At 44.7% G+C, this 20354-nt stretch overlaps 1 protein-coding gene across 4 annotated transcripts in view; it reads right to left on the reverse strand.

The window, feature by feature from the left end:
* ZDHHC14 (zinc finger DHHC-type palmitoyltransferase 14) overlaps positions 1–20354 on the reverse strand; it is a 275559-nt gene that overhangs the window by 113771 nt on the left and 141434 nt on the right. For all 4 annotated transcript variants that reach the window (XM_014846956.3, XM_014846958.3, XM_070484686.1 and 1 more), the window contains one exon: positions 5771–5931. In XM_014846956.3, coding sequence (XP_014702442.2) covers positions 5771–5931 — 161 coding nt within the window. The remainder of the gene's footprint in view (positions 1–5770; positions 5932–20354) is intronic.

Genomic DNA, 20354 nt, shown 5'->3' on the forward strand with positions numbered 1-20354 from the left:
CTAATTGTAATGAAATGCTTTGATCCCATGATTTATGATACAGCATCTTGTAATTTTTTTCCAACCCCCAATCCGTCGCTTAGTATCTGATCGTCCCCAAGTGAACTGAAAAAACTGAACTTCCACAACTGTAATTTACACACAGGACTGCAGTGACCCGGCGACACCCCCGGGGACCCCTGGTGCTGGTCATTGCCGTCCTTTTAGCTGCGACATAAGTAACTGGGAGAATTCTTTCAGAAAAAAGAAGAGGAAGGCCTTTCAAGAGACTAACAGACTCTGAGCCGCACAGCCTCCTCCTCACCACCCGCTCCCCTCCAGAAAGCTGGGGACGGGCGACGCTGTCCAGGGCCTTGGCGAGTCTTCAGTAAATGACTCAGATGGCTGGTCTCAAGCGGCTCTTACGGGCTTCTGTAAGTAGAGGTACACTATGGATAATTAGAATTAATTACCTAATACCGAAAAGTTTCCAAATCTCATTTTTCCTTTTTCCTTCTTTAGATAGGAAAATAAATGTGCTAAGATTTCACTGGGACATAATCTCATTTTCCGCAGCCAAGTAATCAACGGGAGGACTCCGGATAAAGCATGAGCCGCACGTTGTATCAGCTCTGCCATTTATTCCTATCGCATTTCAGGTCGCTTTTTATGAGAATCGATGTTTGAAGAAGGTGAAGCGAGAGCTGGGTGGGAAAAGAGGAGAATATTTTTCTTAAAGTAATACTGCCAGTGACTGAGCTAGGCCAATCCTGACAAGAACCTTACAGGATGTGCGTCACTCTTCCCATTCTCCAGGTAAGAACAAGGAGGAATGAGGTTTAGAAAGTGTCCAACAGCTTTAAGACACACAACTGCAGGATGGGTGGGACCTTCCTTCCACTCCATCTTCCTCCTCTCTCCCCTCCTCTCTTCTTCCTTTTTATTTTTGACCACTTTATTGTGGTGTAATTTATATACTATACCAGTAATCCATTATAAGTGTACGTTAGAATGATTTTTAGTAAATTTATTAGATTGTGCAACCATCACAACCATTCTCATTGCCCCAACAAGTTCTCTCATGCCCGTGTCCGGTCAATTCTCACTCCTACCCCCAGCCCAGGCAATCACTGACCAGCTTTCTGTCTCTAAAGAGTTGCCCTTTCTGAACATTTCACATAAACACAGTCACACAATATGCAGCCTTTTGACCTGGCTTCTTTCACTTAGCATAATGTTTTCTGGGTTCATCCATGTTACGTCAACTCTTCACTCCTTTTTATTGCTCAGTAGTATTCCATTGTGTGGGTATACCTCATATTTTCCATCAGCTCACCCATTGATGGACATTCGGGTTGTTTCCGGTTTTTGGCTATTAGGTATAACGCACATTCGAGGACATATGTTTTCATTTCTCTTGGATATATACCTAGAAGTAGAATTGCTGGGTGATATGGTACCTCTATGTTTAATTTCTTGAGGAATTTTGAGGAACTGTTTTCCAAGGTGGCTGCACCATTTTACATTCCCACCAGTAATGCGTGAGGGTTCCAATTTCTCCATGTCCTCATCAACATTTGTTATTGATTGTCAGTATTTGTGGGGTCGTTTTTGTTTTTGTCCTTTTTGTTGAGTAAGATTCTCCCTGAGCTAACATCTGTTGCCAATCTTCCTCTTTTTTTGCTTGAAGAACATTCGCCCTGAGCTAACATCTGTGCCCATCTTCCTCTACTTTGTATGTGGGACGCCTCCACAGCATGGCTGATGAGTGGAGTAGCTCCACACCTGGGATCTGAACCCTTGAACCTGGGCCGCCAAAGAGGAGGGTGTGGAACTTTACCCACTTGGCCATGGGGCTGGCCCCTTAGTGTCAGTATTTTTGATTAGAGTCACTGTAGTCGGTGTGAAATGGTGCTTCACTCTGGTTATGATTTGCATTTCCCTAATAACTAATGATGTTGAGCATCTTTTTATGTGCTTATTGGCCATTCATATATCTTCTTTGGAAAAATGTCTATTCAAATCCTTTTCTCATTTTTAGTTGGGTTCTTTATCTTATTATTGAGTTGTAAGAGATCTTTATATATTCAGGACACAAGAACAAGACACTTTATCAGATATATAATATGCAAATATTTTCTCTCAGTCTGTGGCTTGTCTTTTCAATTTCTTAATAGTGTCTCATGAAGCACAAAAGTTTTTAATTTGATGAAATTCAATTTATCATTTTTTTCTTTTACAAATCATGCTTTTGGTGTCATATCTAAGAACTCTGCCTAACCCAACATCACAAAAATTTTCTTCTATGTTTTCTCCAGAAGTGTTGTAGTTTTAACTCTTATATTTAGGTCTCTGAAATTAACTTTTATGTATGGTGTGAGGTAAGGATTCAAATTGATCTTTTTCACATAAACAACCAATTTCTTTACTTGTTATGGGTCCCTTTGGATTTTCTATTTCTTCTTGAGTCATCTTTTTGATCATTGTGGCATTCTAAGAATTTGTTCATTCATCTAAGTTGTCTAATGTGCAGCATAAAGTTAAAATCCTTTTAATTTCTGCAGATGGTGATGCCTCCTGATTTGGCTAATTTGTATCTTCTCTCTGTCTTTTCTTGGGGGGAGGGGATAGGATGGTGAAAGGTTTGCCACTTTCATTGCTCTTCTCAAAGAACTAACTTTTGGTGTCACTGATTTTCTCTGTATTCTATTTCATTGATTTCCATTCATCTTTAATGCTAACTTACTACTGCTTGCTTTGAGTTTAGTTTGCTCTTCTTTATCTAGCTTCTTAAGGTGAAAGTTTCAGTTACTGTTTTTTTCCATACTCCACTCCAAACCAAGACAGCCCCTCAGACAGGGAAGCTGCTGGTTTTCAGGGCTTGCCCTGGTCTGGGTAGAGCTTCCTCCCCTTTGGAATTCAGGGTGACAGTGGAGCAGCCCCAAGTGAGAAGGCCCCAGACTCTCACTGCTCTTACCCAAAGTTCTACAGTTTTTCATGAATAACCGCTTCTCAACATGGTCAAATTCCAGAACCATGAAATGATTGTTTCTCACTATTTTGTTCAGGTTTATTGTTGACTTTTGAGGAGAGGATGTGACAAGCTACTCATTTCTGCCACACTGACGTCCTGTCTCTGAAGATCCTCTGCTCTCCTTTGCAGGAAACAAAACGTGGTTTTATCCTTTAGCCCATCTCGTTCTCTCAACACAATCTATGTCTCCGTGGGGTGGGAGTGGGGGGTGGCACAGGGCAGAGCTGCCTTTTACAAATACTTATATTAAAAAACACTATTCTAGGGGCGAGCTCATTGGTGTAGTGGTTAAGTTTGTGCACTCTCCTTCAGTGGCCCAGGGTTTGCGGTTCAGATCCTAGGCATGGACATACACACTGCTTGTCAAGCCATGCTGTGGTGGTGACCCACATATAAAATAGAGGAAGATTGGCAACAGATGTTAGCTCAGGGCCAGTCTTCCTCACTGAAAAAAAAAAAATACTGCTCTAAGGTTATCAACTTTAAGCAAAAAAAAAAAAAAAGAACAATGAAAAAAAAAAAACTTGAGTGAATTGCTTAACTTCCTCAATATTAATAAGGATGAATGGGAACTCTGTGCCTGTTAGAATCTGCATTTATAATAGAGAGTTTCATGGTCACTCTTTATAGTCCCTTTTAAGAAAGGCAGAAAACTGGTTCCTAATCTTGCTGACTTTGCCGATGCTTCTTGCACTAACTGGGAGGCAGGGGAAAAAACCAGGATCACAGCAGGAAAATGATTAACGGCCAGTGTGGGGAGCTGGGCTCTGTGCGCACTGCTGGAGTGGAAGATTTTCAAGCTGTGTGCTAAAGATGTGGGCACAGACTGTGTTCTTGCTATAGGTCCACTTCTAGTCCTTGAAGGAAAGTGGGCCTGGTCTCCCTCTCCCCCCTGTGACATGACAACCTGGAAAGAACAAGGGCTGAGATCCAGCTGATGTGGGTTCGAGGCTCTGGCTCTGCCACTTTCTCCCATCTGCCTCTTTGGGGCTTAGTTTCCTTATCTGTAAAGTGGGTGTAATGATAAAGTCTTCCTCACAAACTTGCTTGGATGTGATCAAATTCCATGCTCGCCATGGATGGTCTTTATAAATTATTAATGTGCTATAAATGTGAGGCTTTAAATTATGAATTAATGTCCTGTCTTGATGTCCCAAAATGCGGTGGTAAGAAAGAGACTGTCTCCCCACTGCTGCTTCTTCCCACCCCTACCTCAGGACACAAAAAGGCTGCTGCTCAGCAGACCACCCACCATACACTCCTGCTATCAACTCCTTTACTGCTCCTACCCAGGCGACAGGGACAAAGGATAGAGGCAGGTCCTCAGAGAAAGGCACAACTGTGCTTCAGTGCTTAGGGACGGCAGACCAGAGCAGACACTGCCTATCAAGACCCACACTTGTATCTCTTTACACTGTGGAAAAGGCAGGGAGAGTCTCTCGGCTGAGTGAGGCTGGGGAGGGAACGAAGCCCATGGAATGGGAGGAATACTGGGAGAGAACTAACTGTCAATGGATTTTTCATGCCTAAACTTTGTGCTCACGCTGAGTCACCAGAACACCTCTGCCACTCTTGTCAAATTAACTGATGCACCACTGCAAAGCTACACATTCACAAATTCAAACATCTTTTCTAAAAATATGCTTTATAAGACTAATTTTATTTTTTTTTATTTTTTTATTTTTGGTGAGGGAGATTGGCCCTGAGCTAACATCTGTGCCAATCTTCCTCTACTTTGTATGTGGGACACCACCACAGCATGGCTTGATGAGTGGTGTGTATGTCCGCACCCAGGATCTGAACCCGTGGACCCTAGGCCATTGAAGTGGAGCACATGAACTCAACCACTACCCCACTGGGAAGGCTTTGAAATGCAAATTTTTAAGGGGAGAGAAAGCTCTCTTTTTAATTAGAAAAAAGAGCTTTAAAAGTTTGTTGTGTGACAAATTAAGATTTGTTGTAATATCTTTAGAATGGATTGATGTAAACTTGTTATCCTAATATTTCAATACCTAAGGAAAAATAAAGCTATTCATGTCAATATATCTCAATATATACCTTTTTTATGCCATAATAAAGGAAATTCTGGAGGCTGGCCCTGTGGTCTAGTGGTTAAGTTCCGTGCACTCTGCTTTGGCAGCCAGGTTCGGTTCTCAGGAGCGGACTTACACCACTTGTCCCTAGCCATGCTGTGGTGGTGACCCACATGCAAAATAGTGGACTATTGGCACAGATGTTAGCTCAGGGCCAATCTTCCTCAGCAAAAATAAATAAATAAATAAACAAAGGAAATTCTGGATCCCAGGCTGGATAAATAAGACAGCAGTCTAAGATGTGACCTTTCCAGGTTTATATTATGGAAAGTGGAGTTAAGCTACGATGATTATAAAAGAGAATAGAGAGAGTCACCTACATCTACAGGTCTCTCACCACTGAGGGTCCTCAGAACAGACTCGGACACTCGGGCTTCAAAGAAACATCAGGAAATGGCTCGGGGTGGTTCCTTGCTTGATGGCACCACCAGCCCGCCTCCCGTGCACCAGCCCCTCGGCCTTACCTCCGACCACTGTACATCCCACCTCCTCCTCAGCTCATCCTGCCGCCGAGGGGATGCAGGCTGCCGGGACTCCTCCCGGGTTACGTGGCACCGTCCAGCGCCCTGCCCCTCCTGCACCGCCACCTCCGCCTGTCCTCCCGCACTGTGGCCCCGCACAGGTGGCAAGTGGCCAAAGGCTGAGGGCCGACCTTCAGGGTTACCTATTTGCCTTTCCAGGTCGGCGGCTTCATCAGGCGTGGCTCGCGGAAGGACGCCGGGGTCACTGAAGCTGGTGCGAAGCAGCGTCCCCATCACAAAGAAGAACAGTATGCCGCCAACCACGGGGATGGCAGGAGTGATTTTCACTGCCAGATATGGACAGCTGCCAACAGGTTGGGAAGGCAGGAAGGGAGGGGAGAAAGAAAGGAAATATCATGTCAGTAATCAACAGTGAGCAGTCTGTATTTTCCAAGAAGCCAGAGGCTTCTTAGGAGGAGTGAAATTGATTTCCATTAAAATCCATCTCTGTTAAGCATTTACATTTGGGGAGGTCTGCAATTCTTTCTTGTGGACAATTTAACCCCCACTCTCCAGCCATAATAGCCCAGGGTCCTCTGCTGCCACAGAGCTACTTAAGAAAGACACTGGCAGGAGAACGAAAAGCATCCTGCGCGTACCATCAATCTAAGATATACAGAGCTTGTCCCAGTGTGCTGAAAACACAGCTCCTGAATCCTTGTGGCCCTCCCACTCTCCCCTGGAATTGTATAACCTAAGAAGACACCAGCTTAGAACTGTCTTCATCAGGCCCAGCCTTTCCCCTCTGGGGCAAGCAACTCAGGGACTTTCAGCCAGCGCAAAACGCTGAGGGTTGCAAATTTACCCTCAAAAGGCGAAAAACCAATTTTCAACATTTTGAAGCTAATCGATCCAAAAGAGGTTAATGAGCTATGGAAATGAACTTGCAGTCCAGTTTCCGAAGAGGATTAAAGGGATTTTGGTGGCTGGAATATAATAATCTCACGCTCTTCCAGAAGGCATTTGAGCTAACAATTGATGAACGTGACCCAACTCAATTCTCTGAAACCTTTTCATTGTCCTTTAGTTGTATGCGCTGACATGCAACAGAGAGTGTGATGAGTCAGGGAGAGGTGCCCTGGGGACAGACTAAAGTCTATGCCAGGCCAGGCTCCAGGGATCCAGGAACCAGGGCAGTTTGAAGGACCATGCCCTGGCCCACCATCACTGCCCCTTGACTCCACAGAGGTGCTGAGAGGCAGAGTGAGAAGAGCTCAGTGCCTGGAACTGAGTAAAGGATGGGATCTGTAATGACCATGGTTAGTCTGTTGTCACCACATTCAGTAACATCGTGGGTTTCGAGGAACACAACACAGAATCACGGAATTATAACATCTAGAGTGGAAACATCTGTATTTCCATCTAGAGTGGAAAGCATCTCCTAGATGGTCCACTTCATCAGCTGCTACTCTTCCAGATGCTACTCAAGACAAAACAAAGAAGTAGCTAGAGAAGAAAAGATTGGAAAGCTTTGCTCAAGACAAGGAGGTGGATGGAGGCTCAGTCCTGGGAGTATTGAGGACCAGCACCCCACTCCTGTAAAGTGCTTGCAGGGTGGGTGGTGAGGTTTCTGATGGGTTGGCAAGGGGATGTTGGCAAGAGTCTAGGCCTCGAGGATCACAGGCCACGATGCCCTTTGCTGAGACCAGGAAACAGGCATGTTCGAGCACCGGGTCTTCAAGAGGCATGGCGGCTGGACAAGCCTACGTGGAATGGTTACTGTGAACTGGAGACCAAAGGCCTTTGCTGAATTCCCTGCTCTACAGAAACCTAGAGATTTTCCAACAGCTTTAAGAAGCTGGAGGAAGAACCTAACCCATGACCAGGCAGGATTTCCTGCCAGGCAGGTGGACTGTGGTCTCCAAGAGAATCACCTGATTTAGAGAGACAGAAATCTGTGACACTTCTAACATCTCTTTTATCTCTCCCACACCAACTCCCCTGCAGAAGCAGAACAAAACCAACAACAGAAAACAGCACCAGGTCACATTTCGACCGCATGGCCAGTTGCGACTTCTCTTCACAGGATTCACAGGAAACCATAAAAACTGTTAATTGTCATGCCTGCATCGACGTGATCCTGCTCAAACTGCCAGACAGTTCAGCCTTTTTGAACACCGTCAGAGATTTTCATAGGAGAGCGAATTTGGCAAGGAGAGCAAGAAGATAAAAAGAACTTGCTGTGGAGAAAAGGAGTAAAGAAACAAACCCCCTTTGTGAAAGAATTCGCTTAAATTATGAAAATGACTTTTTTAATCCAACCGATTTTGCTGTGTGAAAAAGAGGCATTGCTTTTCCTCGAGTATTTTTAGGTGAATACTAACATAATTAATACCCTTTAGTGGGCTTCCAGTTTTTGTAAAAAATTTGATTTTATGATTTTAGGTACTGAAAAGCTTCAAGTTAAATAAACACTTAAGAACCTTGGGGATACCATAATCTGGCAAATAGCGCTCCGAGCGTGCTCCTGGATTATAAAGGAAATATGTTCCTGCAATAGAGATCCACTAGTCTTGACAATTAAGAGATTTTAAAAGATGGCGCCACGTGGGGTGCTTCCCTCTCTTGCGGGCCTGGGCCCTAGGGCCTGGCACAGAACTTTTATTTTAACATGAGTCATGTAGAGAATGAAAGTCTTGTTAAGAAATGACCATCTTCCCTTTAGAGATTCAACATAAAGGGACAATCAAATCGCATTTATTGCTGCATCTAACTTGGAAGCCAAAATGTCCGTAGGGAGCTGTGTTCCAGCTCTATGATATGGCACAGTGCGGCGGGTTACAAAAATAGGTGCCTTTGCAGGGCTTGTCCATTGTGTTAAATGGGGCACATTTGGACTGTGGCATGGAGCTTCTATGAAGAGTTGGTGATAGAGATCAATTGCTACAAGTCTATTGATTAAATCTCTGACTGTGATATTCAACCTGGAGTTGATATCAAGGAACTCAAACTCTCAAAGATCACTAAAAAGTGTTTGTGTCATAAAGTAAGCCATTGTCTTTGTTACTCTTATTGTCATAGAAAAAGCAACCTTACATTGTATTAAGCCTTAAAAATCTGCTCGTGTACCACAATCACAAATAAACACAGTCCATACCGCAGGCATAAAACTGACTCTGGTACTAATAGATTTCAATTTCTATATATTAGCCCTAAATATTTTTTAAATATATACATTTTTAAAGAATCGACTCTAGGGGGACTTGTTTTGTTTCACAAAATGGCTAGGGAAATGACCACTTGTGTAGAAGAGAATTTTCCAGAATTTAAATCCAGGATTCAACAGAAGAATGCCTCTTTGCATAATGGCAGCGAATAAAACAGGGCAGTGGTTTTTCTCTTTCTCATTTTTAATGAGTTTAAATAACAAGCAGTTGGGACAGTTGTTAAGCAGCAGCAGCCAGGGCGCAGCTGGACAATATGACGGGGATGGACGAGTCAGGAGGATGCAATCAGGTGTTTAGAGCTGTGATTTATTTAGCTCCATTGGCTTCTCCAAGGATGGATACTTCAGTGCTGTCAGAACCCTCCTGTGAAGGTGATTTGGCAGATCTTGGGTTATGGTGTCTCTGTTTTTCCCTTTTGGGTCTGAAACGTAACTTGGTTGACCTCAAAGTTTGTCTGCTCAAAGTCGCAAAGATTGCGCCCTTAGAGCCAGCTGCAGCTGATGAGTGAACCATGTCCCAGATGGCTTCCTGTCCCAAGTACACTGCACACAGGGCTGTGGTCTTCAGGGGCTACCCATTCTCCAGGCTGCTGGCTCTGAGCACCTCTCCATCACCTCCCCGGACCTCCCACCAAGGACGTCTGCTGCCCTTGCTAATATCTGACATTCACAATTGGAGATCAGTGTCTTCAACTTAAGTTTTCTCTCCCCGGGCGCACTCTTATCGCAGACACAGTACACTGTGGTTTAAGTTGTTTGCACTTGAATTGATTAATTCAATCAGCTCCATCCAGGAAAGGAGGAAGAGGAAGAGCTCAGTCAAGTGAATGTCTCCGAACTGCCAGGACTGCTTCTCTGTGACTCGTTGGCAAACGTGGAGGAATCACACGTGAACCTGAAACACGCCTTTCTCAGTCTCCCTTTTAAACCTGCTCCTGCTCCTGTGTGAAAACTCAGCTGGGTCCCCTGACTCTTCCGGTCATGAGATGAAGCCGACAGGAAGGCCTTCAGTCACTTTAAGTGGGAAACAGTCTCATTTCAGTAATTAAAAGGGTAACAATCCCAGTTAATAGTGAAAACTCTTAACCTGATTTTAGGTTAAACCTCTTCCCCTTCCCCGGCTGGTCAAGTGCAGTTTCTGGCCCCTCTGTGGCTGGACAAGAAAGGAGTGGGGCCTCCAGGTGCTGATTTCAATGGCTCTGTTACACGGTAGCTTTGCATTCTCTGGGTCTGCCAGATGTTTACATCTGGTTCCCTAGAGTCTGTGAGTTCTTCAGAAGCCCCCAAGGGAACCTCTGCACACTGCCTTGTCCTTCCTCATTCTTAGAGAGCAGGCAGCCTTCCTTCTGCCCAGGGCTCATCCTTCCACTTCACTTTGCCCCCCGATTCCTGTCTTCTCAGGAACCTCATGGGGTACTGCCCTGAATTCCTCGCCTCTCAGCTTCCCTCGCCTGGGAGCCAACTGGAACAGCCAGCTCGCCCTCTGCCTGCCTCAGGCCCCCATTCCATCGGCCCTAACCATGCTGCCAGCTCTGATACACGTCTCTGCTCAAAAGCCTGCGGTAGCTCCCCTTTTCCTGCAAATTCAGTTCAAGCTCCTTCTCTGGCCTCCGTAGCCCATATGCCTGGTCGCCAGTCTCTCCCGCTCATCCTCCACCCCACTCCCCCTTTTCACACAGACAAGGACAGCTCAGCTATCCTGACCTCTTGACCTTCTCAAATAGGCCCCTGCCCACTCAGCCCTTGTGTCTGGAATGCCCTCACGCCCCATCTCAGCTCTTTAAAGGCCCCCCCAACTTTAAGTTCCTATAAAGACTTTGTGAAAAGTTGTTCTTGGCTCACCGCCACGCAGAAGGGATGGTCTCCTTCTCTGAACCTCTGTAATATTTTTGTTTGCTCTTCTCTATGGTACGTGTGGCTATTTGTGGCCATGCTCAGGGACCTCACTGGATTGGAAGTCCCGGAGGGTGAGACTGGGCCCTGGTCATCATTGTGGCCTTACAGCACCTAGGGCAATGCCCATACATGGTAGGTATTTGACAGATACTTGCTGAGTAAGTGAATGAATGGGACCCATTTACTGAGTTTGACAGCAACACAGAAAAGAGGAGGAAAGTCAAGTCAGCCATACCCTCAACACCAACCACACACCTCATGTCTAGGACTCACTTCTTTATCTTCTAAGCTTGCTGGTCCTGTGACTTCCTTCAAACAGGTCTGAAGACCTGCCCCCTCCAGGCTTCCTCGGCTGAGAGAAGTAGATTGTCCTTAGTTCACTGAGTCGAGTGTGCCATACGAACACATTCTGGAAGCATTAACTAGAACCTCTACCCTCTTCACGTTCTAAAGTTCCAGCAGATGAAGCCCCTTGTGTTGGTCCAACTTTGTACAATATGAGCTGCTCTGTGGCAGTCCCCTGCCCTACCAGCCTCTGTGTGACAAAGGCCAATATTGAGTTTCTCTTTGAAATCTCGGACAACACTCTTTACAAAGCAGCAGAAGTCACGCCCCAAAGCAAACAATGAGATAGTATGCTACACACATTGCTTCAAACTGCCGCTCAGAAAAAGCAGAGAGCATCTGCAGTCCTTCTGGCAAAGACGAGGCAACACACAGACCCTGCCACGGCAGTGATCGCGAGACATCTGGAAGGAGGCGAGACTGTCGGGAAATCTCAGCCAACCCACAGCAACCGGCTTGGCTTAGTAGCTAAAGCACTGTGAGCAGCGAAGGAAATTCTTAGCCGGAGCTCAGACAACTTGAAAATGGCTCCTTCACGTTTCTGAGCAACTGCAGATAGAATCTCGAATTCTGAGCCATCTGTGATGAGGAAGACTCCTTCCCCCGAGGGCCTGGATTGGATACAAGATGCTGATGCAGCTGCCAAAGATATAAACACCAAATGGAGTCCTCTTTCTGTCTGAAGAATTGTGACCTACATACAACCCATGTGGAAAACAGGCTACAAGTGTCTTGTCTTCATAAAACTTAATGGGAAAGTGACAGGAGAAAAAAAATAAGAATCTGAAAGCATGCATTTTCATAACCTAAAAGAAATGAGCTAATTTAGCACCAGACGAAACAAATGCTAAGATGATGAAATCCTTTACAAGGCACCCTCTCCTATCTTATACATCAGTGGGAGCTGTTTGACTTTGAATATGATGATTAAATGCTTATTACAAACTGGCAACTCATTCTACATTACAGGCAAAGAAAGGTCCTTCCAGGCAATCATTAGGAATTTAGCATGGCCAAAAGATTAGAAGGAATTTTTTCAGTTCTAATAGCAATCTGCTCAAACCTTTAGGAAAAATAATTACTTGCGTTTTGATGTTTACATGTGAAGGGCGGAACTCTTTTCTGGGGGCTTTATTATCTGAGACTATGCAATGAGTGTGTTTTGCCATTAATTATGACAAAATTATTTTATCATCAAACAGATCCTGACATCCCAGAATCAATACTGTCATTAATTCTGTGTTCATAGTTAGAGACTAGCTCACAGGTTAGAATTTGACATAAAACTGATTCCTCGGACAAAAATCCTGGGACTAAATTAATTTCTGAAACATTTCACATAAGACGCCTGGATTTCATTACTGGGTCTCTCTGTTTTTCCACAGGACATTCTTTGGAGGAAGATCAGCTTTACTTAAAAACAAAAACAAAACAAAACAATATTAACGAGATGTAGCAGAGAGATTAAAACCAAGTGGATTTTGGAAGAAAAAGTAGAGAATCTTTTCCCATATGGAAACAATTCGAGTCATCTTTTAATTTTTGCCTGCAAATGGATACACATACAAAAAAAAAATACCCTGCTAATTGTACCTTATGACCCCTAACTACAGCAGGGCCTACATTTGATATTTTTATTCTGTCCTGTACCTACGAAAACATAAACACGAGAATATTCTTTATATGTAGAAATGAGACATGCAATTAATGTTTAGGCAGGAGAGGGAAGTGGCCTTGCTTCATCGACGATGCCGTCTAACAAAAGAGGTTTCTATGTTTCAGAAATCACAAAGTTACCTTCTTATTTTAAATTTCAGAGACTTGATTGCAATGCATTTCAATAATAAATAGTTAAAGCAAATAAATGATGATAAAATGAAATCCTCTGAGCCAATGACTCGCATGTCTGAAATAATAACAGAGTAGCATTGTGAGGAATGGAGGTGGTAAGGGTTGTAATAAAAATGATCTTACTCCTTTTCATATGAGTCACTGTAAAATAAATGTATTTTTCATTTATAGGCAGGGACATAAACACCATTAGTTTTATGATTTGTTCCTTAATCACATACTTAGAAATAAATGTACCACTACAGGGCGAAGACAAGCACATTCCTTGGAGACAAAACGAGAAAAAAAGATTCAGGAATAATACCCATTCATAACTCTAGGATGGAGAAAAAACAAACAGATGATTTCATAAAACTCCCAAGGGTACCATTCTCCCACAAGACACCCCATGGCAGCACCCAGTTTTTGAAAAGCCCCCACCTTGCTAGTTGCACATAATGATGAAACTACCAATGTTATATGGAAGGACTGAGGGACCAAAGGGGAAACTAGTAACAAGAGAAAACTGGAAGGAAAAGTTCAAAGCCAGAGAGAAAGGATAGGTGACTAGACCTCCACATAGAAATTTATAGACTATAAGGATGACGCCTAGTGTCATCAAAGACTCAGCAGGCTCATTGTTACACCACTCCCCATCAACTTTCTTCTCTGAGAACTGTAGCTTTTAGGCTTACTAAGGGAAAGAGGCAGGTGAAGGAGGGGAGGCCAGTCCTAAGAAATCTGCTTTCTCCCTGGAGGCCTCCCCAGCTGGATGGAGTTACATCAGGGATGTCCTCAAACACAGCACAGTCTTGCATGAAGCTTGTGGAGCTCCTGTGTGACAAAATCAGTGCCCTTATTTTTACTTGGGACCTCCCAGACCACCCAGATAGGTCCAGTTATAGACACGGAAGGTGGGGACCTGTTGTTTAAAGACACAGACTTCCAATCACGGCATGTAAACAGCCCAATACACCCATCTACTATTGAGAAGGTGCAAGGGCTTGTTGGAGAAAATTGTGGGGCTTCAAAGTTTCTGCCAAGTGATTCTGAGTTTGGTTTAAAATTCCAGGAAGCCAAAGGCTTCTGGCTAGTGTGTGGATCACAGGGAGGAAAGTCAGCATTTCTCTGCCCTAAATGACCTAACACGATTACTTAGGCATGGCGACCATACATCCCAGACTTTCCATGACAGCCCTGACTCAAATGAGTGTGTCGTTTCCAGGTGCTGCATGGCTGATGAACTATCCGGACATCTTGCTTTCAGTGCATTCTGGGCCCATAAGAAACTGGCAGGGCAAGAGAGGTCCCTGCGGAAAGTTCCCAGCCTTAGGGCGTGCTGGGAGCGTGTGTTGGAGGATACCTTCATACAGATTGGCCAGAGGAGAGATACGGGGTTCGCTCTGGCCCCAAACAGAATTCCAAGGTGTGTGTGGCTGCTTCTGACCCTGTTTTACATTTGAAAGGCTGTCCACTCTTCTTCCATTTTGGCAACTCTGTACAGAAAAATCTCAGCACCACGCTAGCTCTACCCATAATTCTGTGTTTCATCAAATCTAAGGTACCAAAATTTTAACATGTATCATTTAAGGAAATATGTGCCAGACAAGACAGCGCTCTGTAATCACTTGGAATCTTTGTTTTATGCTTATTGAAAGAGCTGTTTTGGACTTACTTGGACGCCAATTTTAAAATCTATATCACTATTGCGCATATGTTTAAAAAAATGTGAGTGAGTGCAGTAAATCGACCAAAGGATTCCTAAAACGTCTTCACGCTTTTCTGAATCGCTTTTTGACTCAGAGTGTCATGGTTGGAGGCTTTCCACGTGTATCGTCCTGGCGCCCTCCAAAGCGATAGCTTCCGACTCCTCTCCTCGCTTCCTGCCCCCCATAGTCTCACATCACCAAGAGTGATGCTGTGAAAGCTTGTCAGATGACATCACTCCTCTGCTCAAAACTAAAGCCCACTAAAGCCCACATCCTCTGGGAGGCCACCCAGCCATCGGGCTTGTTGCCTTTGGCCTCATCTTGTACTCCACCCTCTTGCCCACTCTGCTCCGTCCTCATGGCCTCTTTGCAGTTCTTAGAAACTGCCAGACGTGCCTCTCCACAGGGCTTTTGCCTGTGCCATGCCTTCTGCGTGGAACACCCTTCCGGCAGAGAGCCACAAAGCTCCGCACCTCCTCCCAGTCTTTGCTCAAATACCACTTTCCCAGTAGAGCCTTCTCTTGACCACTAGTACCAAGGGACCAGCACCCCCTGCACTCCTGGTCCCCTTCTGGGCTTTATTTGTCCTCATATCCTTTATCCCTGCTTGGCATCCTATATATATTCACTTCTTACCTGTCTGACTCTCCCACTAGGAAAACGTTCAAAGTGATGAGGACTTTTGCCTGCTTGGTACCCAGATGGAATCCCCAGCACCTAGAACTGGGTCCAGCACATAGTAGGCCTTCGATAAATATTTGTTGAACTGAATAGATATCTACAAAACACAGGCTACAAAGTAGAGTAGAGGTTTTTTTTTGTTTCAAGCACACATTTATATTCATAACTGGTAGAATATGTCCTATAATATTATGTCATTCTCCATGGTGAATCTATGAGGGTGATTTTGTGAATATATGCTTTTTGGTGGTTTCCAAATTTTCTGAATTAAACACAGCTTATTTTTGCAGTGGAAAAAATATATGATTAAAAATATATGCATAAATACTCATTGAACTGACAAAAGGGTGGGATTGACAGAATATTAAAATCTGCCAATGCTTTCTAAAGATCAACTATCAATAAAGAAGATGCTGGACAATAATGTATATTCCAGGTTGGATCACAACCTCAGAGGGCTGAAGCCCTTGATTTTTGCGGGTTGCCTTAGACTGTTCTAGTTAGATTGGCGTGTTTCCAGGAATGAAGTATCATATATTTAAGAATGCAAAACTCAAGTTATTTCCCATCTTGGGTCTAGTTTGTACACGGTTGCCTACAAGAATATGGCTGGAGGAAGTTCTTCTGCTATCCTTGTGGATTTTCCATCTTAAGCTGGACATCTATATTAAAGGCAGGGACAACTACACTTGGTGTTCCTATGCCACAGTGGAAAAAAAAAAAAACAACCCAAGGCACCAGTTGAGAAGGAGGCCTGAGGTACAGGGCCACATGCACCTGAGCACTCTGCCTCTCACTTGCCAGCAAACCCTCAGGAGATCCGGAGTCTCAGACTCACCTAGCTTCCCTTTTGCTTTCCTTCGGTTGGGGGTGGGTCCAAGACCATAGGGTGGGGAAGGAGGCTTTCAGGAATGAGAAGGGATGAAAAGCGACCCAAATTAAACCTCCCAGACACTGGCAATGTTCCTGGAGTTGAACCCGAATGCTGGGTATCTCAGTTATGAGCATCACTGAGGAACAGATTGTTCAACACAGAGACATTGTCAGCTAAACACAAATTACTTTAATCATTATATGCTCAAGAGAACCTTTTGGGGATGGAAATGCCCTGTTTGTTTTAGACTGTGCAGTGGACACCAAGGAGGCTTCTCCTCCATTCCCAAGGCCCTTGGGGACCGAAGGCTCTCTGCTGGGATGTGGCCCAGGGATGCCCTCGGGTGTGGTGCGGCTGGTACCACTCAGCATATAATTGCTGTTTATGTGGCCTGTTCTCTCCTCCCTCCAGCTAGCTCTTATTCCCAGTGCTTCAGCTTTCAGCAGCTCCACCCCAGGGCTTCAGTCTGCTCTCCCAGGTTTGTTAAAGTGGTGAACTTAGCTTTACGCATAACTGAGGCCTCTGCCCTGAGCGAGCCCCCCACCACCCACATCACACTGGGCAAAGTCCTTTCCTACCAAGGTCCAGAAGTGACTGCTGTGGAAAATTGGTCCTGGGTGTTACGAAGAAGCACTAACTCAGGACCTTTTGGCCTTTGTGTGAGTTTTGGAAAGTTCCTATGGAGAGAAAGCAAGTACTGTGGATACTGTGGATATCTGACGTTGCTGAGCATCATTCATTTCCTCATTCAGTCGCTCCACACACTTGTTTTTGAGCACATACTACATGCCAACACACTGCACCAAATGCTAGGGAATACAAGAAGATCAAGACAAGATCTTTGCTCTCAAGAAGCTCACATTCTAATAGGAGAGACAGACCCAACTCAGTTAGCTACAAACGAAATAGCAAGTTTGGTGACAGAGACAGAGAGAGGGTACAAAGGGGACACCAAAGGGACCAGCTCTGTGGGCTTGGATGGAATCAGAGAAGGCTTCCTGGAGGGGGTGTTAACAGCTAAGCAGTAGTGGGACCAGTTAAGAAGAAGGGTGCCAGCAGAAACATGGAGCCACGAAATCCTCGGCTGTATGTACTGCTTCCAGGCCTTCCACGGCTGACTGACGAGTGATCAAGCAGAACCTCATCAGACCTGCCTGGACTGGAGTCCGCGGCAAGTCCAGCAGGAAGGGGTCTCTGCAGGTGGCTTTGTCACTGCTGTCTCCCCAGTGGCCCAGACACTTCCTACTGCAGAGCAGGCACTCGACAAATCCTCGCTGAATTCAAATGAATAGAATCATCAGAACCGACCTGCGAGATCTGGGTCCGTGCTGTGGGCGGTGAACTGGCAGGCGATGGGTAGCAAAGATCGTCATGCAGTTGGGAAAATTAAAGAAACCGTGTATGGAGATGAGCAGACACTCACTTCATTGTATTCCCTACTTCTGCTGACAGCTCCTCCTGTTCTGCGGAAGCTCTCCTCACCCCGATGTCATGGTTAATTTCCTCCTATTCCTTTTGCAAAGGAAGAAGAATTACCAAGTAAATCTTCCTTTATATTTCCCTGAGATTGAAGAGGAATTGAAGATTGGGTTTTTAACATTCCCATCATCATAAACCTCTTAGAAGTAGATAATAGAGGATAAATACAGGTTAGAAACAGCCAGTTGTGGAGACAGCAATGCATGTGAGTTCAGAGGCTTAGGCGATTTCACTGATAAACGCACAAAATGATGCCATTTTCCAGAGTAGAGACACCATCATTTGAAGAATAGTACATGATACTTATACAAAATGGAAATAGGGTGCTTTTGACAAGAGAAGAAAAAGGCTACACATATACTTAAGAAAAAAATGTTCTATTTCCCAAAAGGAGAGAAATAAAAACAAAATAAGGTGAGAAGGTTAACAAGCCCATGAACCCTTTGACACCAAGTTGGAGGCCATCAGGTAAGGACCATTTCAGGCTCACAAATTTGGTAGAAATTGAACAAAATGGAATTCACCAAGAGTTTTTGGATACTGGGTTGCTGTTGGGGGCTGTGGATTTATTTTTCCCATCTCTAAAGAGGCAACACTTGGCCTCTTCACGATTCCTTTTCCCCCCCCAAAACACTGCCCGTGGTATTGACTATTCTCCTTTGTAAAGTGCTTTTGGTGAAAGCAGTTCTCTTCCCCGATGGTGGGGAGGTCTCGTACCACGTAATTATCCATCCCATTAGAAGGTGAGGTCAGAACAGACAGACACAGAGGGAAGGGCCACCCTTGCTAGAGACACAGATGTGGTCACACAGTTTTTCAAGTGACAGGTAGCTAGACAGAAAGACTACAGGGAGAGGATGAAAATTTACATTTTTTGATGGAGTACCTATATTTCAAGCGGTTTTGCATATTATATTTCATGTACTGTCTACAAAAAGTCCATGACGTTGGTATCATGGAGACCATTTTAGAGACGAGGAAACTAAGTCCTAAGAAGTTCGCTAATTTGACTGGGGCCACCCAGCTGGTAAAGTTCACACCAGAAATCAAATCAGATGTGCTGTCTTCATAGCCCATGTGCCTGTGACGCGTTCTCTCAATTGTAGCACAGTCAGGTCTGCATTTCTGATGTGCACCCTCTACAATTTCTCTGTAGAATACAGTAACAGTTGTACCTGTTGTCATCTTTTCCCTAATGACCTCAATTACCGTCATTACATGTAGCTAAGAACTCCTGGAAAACCAGAAACTTGACTTAGCTTGAAGGTGTCTTGCCCAGTTTGGGGAGAAGAAGGGCTCAGGATCATGGGCGATAGCACCTCTCAATGATGGATTGCCAGCAGATGAGCAGGAAAGGAGACAATACGTGGACCTGCCAAAAAGACAGCTAAGCACGGATCCTGGTTGCTGTGAGCGTGGGCTGGAGCCCCAACATGGCGGGGTGGAGCAGTGGGAGATGGCCACTCGGTCCAAGGAAAGGCATGGGGCAGCTGGGAGGGGCAGAGAGCCATAACCACTAATGCATGGGACACATTTTGGTTTCTGCACCTCCAGGGACACACAGGATCCTAAACCCCTCAGGACATCCCCTGAGCTTCGGTGAAGGCTAATGAGGAGTAAAGCTTAACGTCCAAGGTCAAGAACGTTTCTCTTGAGCCCTGCTTCCCAATTCCATTTGATGAATAAGCAGCCCCATAGTTTCTATGTAGAAGAGCACTTGTCTTCCCAGAGTCCCTGTTAACTAAGCCTCGACAGTGAACGGCGACGACGGCTCCTGTTATTTCAAAGTACACTTAAGCCACACAAAGAGCACTGGTTAGTTTTGCTTCAATATTGGGGGCAGGGAGATTCTGATGGGTATAACACTAAAGCAAAACTTTCATTTATGAAAAAAGAGAAGCTTCCTAAATTCCCAAGTCATGTTCAAGGAGTAACTTGCTTCCCAAGAGAAGGGGGGCGGGGTGCAGAAAGTTCAAGTCCCCCCACTTCTGAGAAGCCAGTGGGGAACTGAATATACTGCTCCGACAGACACTCCAACCAGGTGAGACAAACCTCAGCAGAATCCCGGTGGAAGGTGCCAGGAAACACCCAGAAGTCCGAGTATTGTTACTAGATATTACAAGTATAATGCTAAACTTTTTATGAAACTCTTTGAACTTACTGGAAACAAACGAAAAGCTACCATTGTATTGTTGACCAATTAATGCCTTGACCACCTCGCTCATCTAATTGCGCCTTTCCAAGTATATTCTTCTGTGGTTAAACTTTCATATTTTCTCTTTATTTGAGTTTTCTTTTAAGCCACACACTTCCAATAAAAATCTTTTCAGTTCATTTTTAAATCGAACAGGTTCCTGAGGACTGCCCAGTGGCAAACACGACTATTAGTTAATTTTTAAAAAGAGGAGGTCAAAGGGAAAACTAACGTTCGTTAGTTCTGGGGAAAATCATGGAAACGACCTTAAGGGATATGGTGGAGCAACATCTGGGAAAAGCATAGTTCATGAGAGATCCCCAATGGGGATTCAGGCAGAGGAAAGCATGCCTGGCTATCCTGATGGAATTTTTGGAAGATGTTACTGCCGTGAAAGGTACAATAAATTAAATGACGCCCGCCAAATTCCTTGAATTTTGCCAAGCAGATGGCGAAGCTGGAGAACCGACTGGGAAGCTGGGGAAAGATACAATGGAGGAGGAAAAAGATCAGAAAGCTAACACGCACAGGACTAGGTCCTCATCCATCTAGG

Source organism: Equus asinus, chromosome 1 (assembly GCF_041296235.1).
Source record: "Equus asinus isolate D_3611 breed Donkey chromosome 1, EquAss-T2T_v2, whole genome shotgun sequence".
Taxonomy (NCBI): Eukaryota; Metazoa; Chordata; class Mammalia; order Perissodactyla; family Equidae; genus Equus; species Equus asinus.